Source organism: Buteo buteo, chromosome 9 (assembly GCF_964188355.1).
Source record: "Buteo buteo chromosome 9, bButBut1.hap1.1, whole genome shotgun sequence".
Lineage (NCBI taxonomy): Eukaryota > Metazoa > Chordata > Aves > Accipitriformes > Accipitridae > Buteo > Buteo buteo.
Window position 1 is genome coordinate 32517339 of NC_134179.1, and position 10626 is coordinate 32527964.

Consider the following 10626-nt stretch of genomic DNA (forward strand, 5'->3'; position numbering starts at 1 on the left):
CCTTTACTCCCTACTGGCTGAGAGTTAGCCAGTCACTCCCCTTCCCCCCCCCCCCAATGGGTATGACACCAGGGACCACGAAACCCACGGCTACAGCCCACCCGGGGCGGGGGGCTGCGGCTCAGGTGAGCCTGGGGTTGGGGGGGGGGGGTGGGGGTGCGGGGACACCCCCCCACCCCGACCCCCGGGGCTGGCGCCCAGCCGAAGACACCGCAAACCGGGCGGGCTGGCCGCGCCCCGACGCGCCTCCCACCTGCACCCTCGGGAGAGGAGGGGGGGGGACGGGGGGGGCTGCGGAGCGCCGGGTACCGCTGCGAGCCGGCTGCAGGACCGCAGTCAGGAGGTTTCTTGGCGCAGACCCCGCCGCCCGTGGGTGCGGCCCTTCTCCCCCCCCGCCACGGCCGCACACAAAAGCGGCGCCCCCCCCCCGCCGCCCTCGCCCCCCCCCCCCCCTCACCGCCGCCGCCGGCGGGAGTTTTATGACTGCGGCGCTGGCCATGGCGCAGTCCCGGCCCCGCAGCGCCCGCCGCCGCGCCCCGGCTCCGCGCCCGGCCCGGCGGGGGAGGGTGGTCGTCGGCCGCGGCAGGTGCCCGCCGCCGCGGCGGGAAAGTTTCCCCGGGCCGGGGGTGCGGCGGGAGCCGCCGCCCCGCGTTTCCTCCCCGGCCCCCCCCTTCCCTTCCCTCCCCTCCTGCCGGCTCCCCGCCGCCCCTGCCCTACCTTGGCGGGCTCCGCCGCCGCTTCTTCTGCCGGCGGCAGCTCCGGGGGGGTGCGGGGGGTCCCGGCGGCGGCCCCGTCCCCGTCCTGCGGGGCGGGCGGTTCGGCGGAGCTGCCGGCGCCCATGGCGCTGCCCCGCGGCCGTGCGGAGGAGCCGCGGGCGGAGGGGGGGGGCTGGCGGTGGGCGGAGGGCGGCGGCGGCGCAGCCGGGAATGAAGGAGCCCGGCTCTCCGCAAACTCCTTTAGGGAGCGAGAGGAGGGGAGAGGAGAAAAAAAAAAAAAAAAGAAGAAAAAAAAAAAAGGAGGAAAGAAAAAAAAAAAAGAGCGAGCGAGAGCCAGCGAGGAAAATCACCTCCTCCCCTGGTCCCCCCGCCCGCCTGCCTCTTGCTCCATCACATGAGCAGAGCCCCGGACACGCCTTGCAGCATCAAACCGGGCTGATAAGGAGCGGCCAAGGGGGGCAGCGCCCAGCCCGCCGCCCCGCCGGCCGGGGGCCGCTCCCCTGGCGGGCACCCCCGGTGCTGGGGGCGCCGCCCGGCCCCCGGCCCTCCCCGGCGGCAGCGCGGCGCTGACTCAGCGTTTCAGCCCCCTCGCCGGGACCGGGACGGGGACCGGGGACGGGGCCGCCGCCCGCCAGCACCTTCGGGGGGGTTCCGGCCCAGGGGCTGCGCCCGCCCGGCCGCGCTGCCCTTGCACCCCCCCACCCCCCCGGGGGGGGCTTCTGCCGGCTCCTGACCCGAGGGCTCGGCGCCGGGGCCCCGAGCCTTCAGCGCCGTGGGCTTGCAGACCTCGGCCGTGCTGGGCCTGTCTGCGAGAAGGACGGCCAGATTTCAGCTGATGCAGCAAAGTAGGGACCTATGGCTTGGGCAACTTTGGAGAACAAAAAAAACCCCAAACCTGCTTTTTTTTGGTCACGCGGGACAGGTTCCCATCTATTAATTCATGCCCAATGACATGGCATAAGCAAGCAAAGCAACAAACGCGGTAGTTTCTCTCCTAGCCCAGAACGCACAAAGCTGCTTTTCCCATGCCACAAAAGCAGGACCAACATGTACGTAGGCATGCTCTTATCCAGCACTTACCGAAAGTATCGGCAGGCAAATAGCACACACATTAAAATAAACCCACCACAATGTGCCAAATGGGTAGCAAACGGATCCATTCACTGTTCCTCACTCTAAGTATAAAATCTTTTTTTCTAAACACATAAATCTGTCCAGCCTCTATGGGGTTCCTGGTTAAAACCAGGTATAATCTGAAGATTTCATAGGATATACTATAGAAGCATATACAATTTCCTTCAGAACACTTAAACTGGTCCTCACCCACCAGAACACCGGTTCATTCAGAAAAAAGCATCCTCTTAAAATTCCATTCTACAGATTGCCTGGTGTCTGCACACTGGTCAACGTTTTCCCTAAAAAAATCAAGCCATATCAAGTCAATGACTGAAAAAGCCCCTGCAGCAACGTGCCTTCACCAACACGAGAACCTACCGGAGTCGTTGGTGTTCAGCAGAAACAAAACTGCTGTTGTGGATCACACAGATGGAATCAACATCTCCCCCTTTCTGCCTAATCTCGCTCATTTTCAGGTCAGCCTTTTTTCTTATACATGCGTGTGTATGTCGCAGCAGGAGTACGTTGTCCTAAAGCCACTTACCTGCTCAACAATTTTCTTAATATTTCATTATTTGTTCCTCATCTCTGGGAAGTCAGTATTGGGGCATTTATTTTACAAGAGAGCAGCAAAAGTAAGAAGGGAGTGAGAATCAGTTGTGTGGTCACCCGGTTCAGGGAGGTGGAAAGGGAACCCACCGAAAGTGGTGGTTAACCCTAAGCTTTGCCAGGCCGGAGCTGCCGGGGAGCTGCATGCCGAAGAGCGGAGTGATGCAGTCCTTGCTGCTGCAGCAATATCTAACATGCTCTGGCCTCCCCGCAGCCTTTGAGGCCAGAGGCACAGAGCGCTTGAGGTGCCCAGCACCTCCAGGGAGAAGAGCCACAGGTCTAAGCTTTCAGGAGTGTCTATCCAAGCCTCTGCAGAAGAACTTCCCCACAGCCACCTAATGCTCCTGGATAACCCATCAGCCAGCACCCGTGACAGGGGAGCGAGGAGCCCTTTCCCAGCCTTTCCTGATCATCATCCTTTGATGCCCACATCTCTGGTGGAGGAATAGCCAGCACCACCTCCATTCCCCGCCGAATCTGCTTTTTCTCTTTGCCTTCAGCTGCTCCTTTCCAGGCGCCGCTGAGCGCTGAGGCCAGCCCGGCTGCTGCATGCAGGGCCATCTTGGGTTCCCCTTCAGCCACGGACCCTGGGCGCAGACACAGAGCTCTCCTGGGTTTTGGCGAGGGGAGGGCCAGCCGTGGGGCTCAGTGGCAGACGGAGCAGCCAGGAACGGCGCCTGCGGCGGGAGGGGAGATCAGGGATTCGCCAGGGAGTTTCTCGAGAAGGGAAATGTGACGTAATTCAAGGTCTGTGCCATATCATTTCTCTTTTCACTGCTCATTGACCACAAAATGCTTTCTTTGCAAGCAGCTAGAACACAGACTCCTTCCTCCCATCTAAACTTGCTCTTTAGTCCGCTTGCTCGCGCCCGGCACCACCTGCTCCGTGCCCAGGGGTCTCAGAGCACAGCTGCTGCAAACACTGAGCGAGACCCCCCTCAACGCCCGTCCACTGGTCATTTTCTGAATGCAGATTCCTTCCTTTCTGCTGGAACTCTTTGGCTACACCTATACAGTGAATTAAAATGTGCTGGGGACTGCTTTCTGGTTTTAAGGTTGAGCAGCGCAGCATGGCTTGTGTGTACATGCCTAACTTCTCCCCGCTCCGAACCATCACATTTCTACAAACTCGTGGTGCAGGCAGCCATGGGCCAGTGTCCCAGCCACATTCAATCACCAGTATGGGCACAGCTTCTGCCTCCTTTCCTTTTGCAGTTATTTATTTACCTGTTTTTGTTTTCTTTCCCAGAGTAAATATAGCATACGGCCTTGAAGAGACATATCCAACATCTCTACCGTTGCCCAGAGGCCGGTCGGTTCTCTTTTAGCCTTTCACGATGCTCTGTAACCCGCCTGTACAGAAGGAATTGCAATGAATGACAGGCCTGACTCTGGCATGTGTCGGCCTGTGCTTCTCTATCTTCTGCCTGTGTGTTCGAGCGGTTATTGTCCAGCCCTTTGCCCTGAACGCTGCAACTGTTTCTTGCTATATTGAAGTGTTTTTCAGGCACAAAGTCTGTTTCTCTTCACAGCCTTTCCAGTGAAGTGGAGTCACATATGCTTCAGATGATCCTCTTCCTAAGTCACCAAGTGTCAATGCTGAGGCAAGAATATCCAAGCTATTGACAGAAGCATGCATGCACACTTTTTAGGATGAAACCAAAGAAGGCAAAAAGATAAAAATTAAAGCACTACTGGCATGTTACCTAGACGTATTTCCAGTGAAACATCTTTAAGGAAACCTCTACTAAGAGGTCCAAGCGCAAACCTTCCGAATGGCAGGTCAATCTTTCAGCTCTGCAGCTAGCATATGACTGCTTTAAACTTCCCTGAAATCTGGTTAACTTTCATAATGAGATTTAAAATGCAGACTCTGTGGACAGGGCTTAATTTACTTACTTTTAAAAATTGCTACTTTTCTAAAAGCTTTTATAACTGATGCTACCGGTGCTGACGCATTTGTAAAGAAGAAATGAACTACACGTCTCAGCCTGTGTTGGTGAACTATTTTCCTGCCATGTTTTGCCCCGTTCATGATTTCCCCCATCCGATCCTTGCAGCCTTGACTCCCTTGGTCCCTGCAAAGGACTGCAAGCTTCGTTGCTGCAGCCTGCTCTGGCTGCGCCTGGCAAGGTGGAGATGGCAGGGCTGGTCCCCTGCATCTGTGATGGAGAACAGGGCCGCCTGCCCAGCCTGTGTGCCAGGGGCTCCCCGTATCTGATCCAGGCCGGCTGTTCACAGGTTTGTGCAAGACGGTGACCGGGAGGACTGGCAGCTGCCTGGAGCCCTGTTTACACGAACGCTCCTGCTGCTTTTATCAGTGGCGGAGCTGCACTGGGATATTTTTGGCATAAAAGCTGAGTGGAAACATATCATATAAGTGTTCTTGAAATGGGAAGCTCTCAAGAACATACCTTAGATCTGGATAGAGAATACAGTGCTCTCACTTCACCTCAGCTGTATTTACCAGCTATCTTCAGCTTTTTTCCCCCCTCTTTTGTCCAGCTGTGATAGGAAATCCCAGGACACTGTTAGAAATAGATGCATATGCCTAAGGAGCCAATATGTATCAGCCTAACAAAATACTGATGAGTGTAAAAGGAAGAAAATGGCAAAAATAGCCATGTAAAAATAGTTTGCTTGCGAGCAGCATTGATAAGGCCATAGGAAGAAAAAACGAGAAAGGAATAAATTTTGCAAATTTAGAAAACCCTTTCTTTACTTCGCAGGAGATAACATACCCCAGAAGAATCACACTGATAAACAAAACGAACAGAACTTCTAAATCCAATATGTTCACAGAGGTGATCTGCATCAGAAAAGACCTATTCATGGATAATGACACATATCTGTGCAATTTAAAAAATAATGTTAGTAGCAGAAATTGAATTTCAGTCTTGGATTTGATGATTATTTGAATAGCAAGTGTGTCATCCAGTGCATAGCTGCACATTACTGCAGGACCCAGAGACCACTGTTGGACATCCCGGAGCCATTTCAGGAGAGGCAGACCCAGCCTGTAGAACAGTTTCTCTCCTCACCACTTCCTCGCTTACCCTGCTCTTCCCAGGAGGTGTTGGACAAATACGTTAAGATTCAGTAGTCCAACTGTCATCACCTGCTCACGGGCAGTTCTTCACCGGGGTGTGGGACAGGGCAAGACACTGCAAAGGTCCGTCCCATTGGGAGTTTGGCTGAAGAGATGCACAGCATGGCCTGGTCACTGCCCAAAGGATGCTGTCTCAGCCCTGTAAGAGCTCTGTTTGCTGGAGAGCCCCTGATCTGTCCATATCAAAATATTGGCATTTCCAGGAGGCAATGTTTCGGTGTTCAAGCTTAAAAGTGGCTGAAATTTTTTTCTTCAGTGGGAAAAAAACCCCTAAATTTGGCTTTGTAAAGAAGGAAAAAAGATGTATGCTATATGACTTTTCAGAGAAGGAAGAAATGCAAAGGACTCTCTTTCATCATTCCCCTATAATGCCAAGTGCTCTGCTTTCCTGCTAAGGAGGGGAAAGCTACACCCAGGCTGTAGTTTATTTTCATGCTGTTAGTTTGGTAGTCATGCAGTGTAATAGGAGAATAAATAGTGTGGTGTGCAGGTGCAAGGACAGTAGATGGCCAGCGTGGACACCAGCTTAAAAGGCGAGCTTAGTGACAGCAGCAAAGATGGAAGAATGTGACCTCCTCTGCAGTGTTTTATCTGCTGCACAGATAAATGCATCTCACCCAAAAAGCCTTTCAGGCAGTGCTCTGAGGAAATTCCTCGTCAAGGAAGGAATGCCCAGAGGAGAGAGATAAAGAGGCACAGAAGGTCCCTGTAATGCCATTACCCCATTGTCCCTGCAGCAGGTGAGTGAGGCTGTTTTGTCTTCAGGAGGAAATCCCTGTGGCTTGGGACGGAGAGCACGGACTGTTTAGAAATGCCTTGGCACTCACTACTGATGTTATCAAGAATGGCAGACTTCAGAGGCAGCAGGTGCTAAAACACCACTCTGAAAATTAAATTTGAATCTAGAGTGGACTCAGAGAATAATTTAGGCTGGAGGGGACCTCCAGAGGTCATCTAATCCAAACTCTTGCTCAGAACAGGAACTCTTGCTCAGAACCTTAGATGAGGTTGCTCAGGGCTTTCTTCAAGTGAGTTCTTTCTCCTCCCTGCCTCTCGCCAGCAGCTGCCCCGTACGTGCACATCACTGGGTGAAGAAAACACCTTCCCTCTGTTGCCGGCAGCAATATGTTTCCAGCCTCCACTGTGGAGGGACCCCCATCCTCCACAAGCTCCGGTGTCGCCCCAAGATGCCCACCCTTTGCCGGTCACCCCAGCAGTCTCTGCCAAGCCTGTGTCTCCCCATCTCCCTTCCCAAAGGCTTGGGGCCACGAGGAAGCTGTAGGTCCCCAAGGGGAGACCACCGCTGCTGCCTCGACGGGCACCCGGCTCTGCCCACCACCCGCACAGCCGCGTCCCCTCTCAGGAGCCCCGTCCCATCAATGGGAAGTGGGATGTGAAGCTGCTCTGTGCACCCCTCCTACCCCCGCCCGACTACCTACGCCCCTGGCAGTTTCTCATCATGTTTTGTGGCTCCTGGCCAAGCCAGGAGACATGTGCAGTGTGGAAGCTGCATAGGTCATGTAATCCTTCCTCCTGTAATGCACTCCCCAAGCAGGGTCAATCAACCTGGGAAACCTCTATAAGCGCACGTAGGAAATGGCAAAATGTTTTTTGGATCGCAATGCCAGCAAACAGAGCAGGAAAACAAATTTAAAAGGAAACACAAAGACCACCAGGATTGTGTCTCAGTACTGTCACATTCTTCCTCTGGCCTGAGCAAGCACCATCCTGCTCTGCTATTGCCCACCCAGAATGATGTTGCAAGGATAATTTCCCTAGCCCATTACCTTGATCTGTCTCTTTGCAGCATTCCTCTGGCTCTCCATCAAGCACGATGTACTTGTCTTTGGCTTCCTCATCTAACCCCACCGTATTTATAATCTGTCTTTCAGTATTGATGATGGTCACAGCTACCCACCTCCTTCATTTGCTTTTGAGATTTTCAAACAGGAGCCTCTGTGCTTTGTCTTATGCTGCTCCTGACGCCTGGAGGCAGTGTCCTTCAAAACCTTCATTAAATCATGCCTTTGACATGTCATCTACAGAAAATGGGACAGCAGTTAGGTAGCGATGTGGCTGACCTATGATTACTGATTACTCAGCAACATTATTTCCTTATTTCCCCGTGTCTCTCCATCTGGCCACCCGTATCTATTGCAGACACATCAGGTTTCACCTCTGAGCGTCACCCCTTTGCGCCGACCCCCTGCCTGCATGGTTTCCGTCAGTCCCAGGCTGGCAGGGGGGTCCGGGCGCAGAGGGGTCCCGTGTCCCCATCAGTGGCTGGCCTTCGCTGGTGAGCCCCCGCGCCTGGGGACGCAGAGCCGTCGGGTGGTCCCTGGGTGGGCGATGCCCTCCTCCCTTTCCTGGACCGGTGCACGCGGCCACTGAATTGGGGGAAGCCGTGAGATCTGCTGTTTCCGCTGCTTTGTAATGAGATTGTAAATTCTCCGATGCAAGGAAAACACTTTTGTTCTGCCCGATATAATGACAAATATGGAGGGGGGGGGTGTCTGTCTGTGACTCGCAGTGCCTGTTTCTGCAGTAATACAAACAGTAAGTAGGCCTTAGCTATTCGTGATTTATAATTTTTGTCGGGAGCAATCAATAGAAATTTTAGGCTGGTCACTTGACTGACAAAGTACAAAGCAGCACCCAAACTTTTAACCAGAAGCTTTTAAGCTTCTGTCAACATGATCAAAAATAAGCTCACTTCCAGAAAAATAACCAGAAGAGAGCCAGAAAGATAACCATCATCTTTCAGACTTCTAAATAATTCCTGACCTGGGACTTGAGCTCAAAGCATTTTTAGCCCCTTTGTTGTCAAGGCACATAAAAAAGATTACTGATGCAGGAAGGAAGCAAGAAGTAGAGCAAGCATAGATCATTTCTATAGTCCAGGTTTTGTCTTAGTCATTGTAGAAGAGGGCACTAAGACACCTGAAAGGCAGAAACCTTCAGCAGCGGCGAGAACTGTCTACAACCTTTGTGTGGGTCTCTGTATTAGTCTTGGAAAAGAAAAAATAGAGAGCCTCTGGGGTGGAGACAGAAGTCTTTCTGTAAAGCATCACATACAGATGTAAAATTTAGATCAACTTTTGCAGTTTTAAGACATGAAAAGGTAAAATGCTTTTTCTTCATAGTTCTCCACCTTTAAGAATTTCTAATAGTAGCGTGTAATCGGTCCAGCCAGTAAATGCTCTCTGTGCCTCCATTGTAACAGCAGGGACAATGACACAGCTGGTGTCATTCCTAAGGCTGGCCAGGCTGCCACTGCACTTGAAGTGATCCTTGATAAGATTTCAAGTGAAAGAAGGAGAGAAAGACAGAAAGAAAGAGGGCAAGGAAGCCTCCCCCACTTCAAATTCTTCAGGCTGACCTGTCAGCATCTATGTTACTACATTTGGACTTGAATTTCTCACGAAGGTCAGAGCAGATTAGAAGCCGCTTTCATATCTGACAGAAATACTACTCCCCAGTGAACAGGAGGGGGTAGCTCCAGCGTCTTTAAGTGGAAAGAAAAGTTCAGTCTTCTCCAACCAGCAGTGTGGAGTGCACGGAGGCCTCCCAGTATTAACTCTGATCGGCACCAGTGGGTCATCTTCTCTCCTTAAGCCCACATCCTCCCCCCTCTGTTTGGATCTGAGCAGCAGACTCAAAAAGCACGACTGAAAATACCAGGAAAACATAGCAAGATTTGAAAGATCATATGATCATGATCACCAGCATTCATTTCTTTTTATGCTGTTTGTGGGAAATGTATAATATTTTTTTCTAAATCACCCTTCAAACACAACAGCAGAATTATGTGCAGCCAGGAGAGGGCTTGATTTCAAGAGTGACCTCAGGACTCACATTTCCTCTTGCCTGAAGCTCAATTCACATTTGTAGGGAACTTGCTCAGTGGGAGACATGTTTTTCTTAAATGTTCAACAGCTGCATGGAAGCTAGGCAGCAGGAAAAACAGAGGGGCAGGCAAAGGATAAAAATAATAATACTGTATTCCCCCCTTGTCTTTTAAAACTCTGGTTCCCTCAAATAAAAAGTAAGAAAGGGAAATCTGAAAATCCTGATGTGATGAGTCCAAGGCACATAGGCTGAGTGGCATGACAGAGGTCATGAAGGAGCCTGAACAAAGCACAGCATCCACAGTCCAGCCCTGTTTATAAAAATGTCTAGCTCCACCAGAATTAGTAGTTGGATGCCAGAATGCAGAACAGCTAGAGGTTTTTTCCCAGTACAGATCTAAATAACACAGTGCTGAGGAAACGCAATGTGAAAGCAAAGGGGAGACAATTTTATAAAAAGTCTTTATTTTAGAGCAGACTGGCAAAGTTAAGAGGATTTGCTGAGGAAGATGTTTGAGGAAGATGTACTGTATCAGAACAGGGAGGAGATGGTAGTAGTCAGCAAGTGACCACAAAGCACAGAAGATCAACGTGAACCAGTTTTCCATTTGGCCACTGGACTTCCCATATGCCATTTTACATGTCACAGGTTGCACTATCATCCGCAGTGAGAGTCTACAGCGGTGAGAGCACCTACTCAGGATAAATCAGAAGAAAGCTTTCCCTGGTTTACCTTCCCTGTGTGGGATGCCTCACTCAGCTGGAAATCAATCTTTGTGCATCTCACAAACAGGGAAGGAAGGGGAAATTGAGAAGGGGAAGCTATAAGAGAAAGCAAGGATGAAAGAGAGGCAAAGAAGTGGGGAATGGCAGAAATCAGTGGAGAAGTAGGGATGATGGTTAAGGACTCCAAAGACAGAGGAAGCAAAGGACAGGCAGGAAGGAGGTGAAGAATATTGGTGAGAGCCCAGAGGTAGCAATGAGGATAAAGGAATGAAGGGAAAGGAAGCAGAATTTTTCAAAAATATTGTGTTTGCTTTGAAAAATGAATGCAAAATAACCACAAGAGGTTTAACCTATGCTGATGCTGATGTCGTATCAACAAGCCCTTTCAGGCCGAAGTCAGGAGTTGTTGCCTCGCCTGTGTGTCCGTAGCCCTTCGTCAGGTCGGTGGGCTGACTCCTCACTCAGCCTGTGCCTGTGTGCAGTGGTAGGGAGGGGATGCAGA

General features: G+C 51.7%; 1 protein-coding gene across 1 annotated transcript in view; it reads right to left on the reverse strand.

Moving 5' to 3' along the window:
• AKAP12 (A-kinase anchoring protein 12) overlaps nucleotides 1–1110 on the reverse strand; it is a 31920-nt gene extending 30810 nt beyond the window's left edge. The window contains exon 1 of the mRNA XM_075035981.1: nucleotides 718–1110. Within this exon, the coding sequence (XP_074892082.1) occupies nucleotides 718–840 (123 nt within the window). The 5' untranslated portion in view covers nucleotides 841–1110. The remainder of the gene's footprint in view (nucleotides 1–717) is intronic.
• Between the last annotated feature and the right edge of the window lie 9516 nt (nucleotides 1111–10626).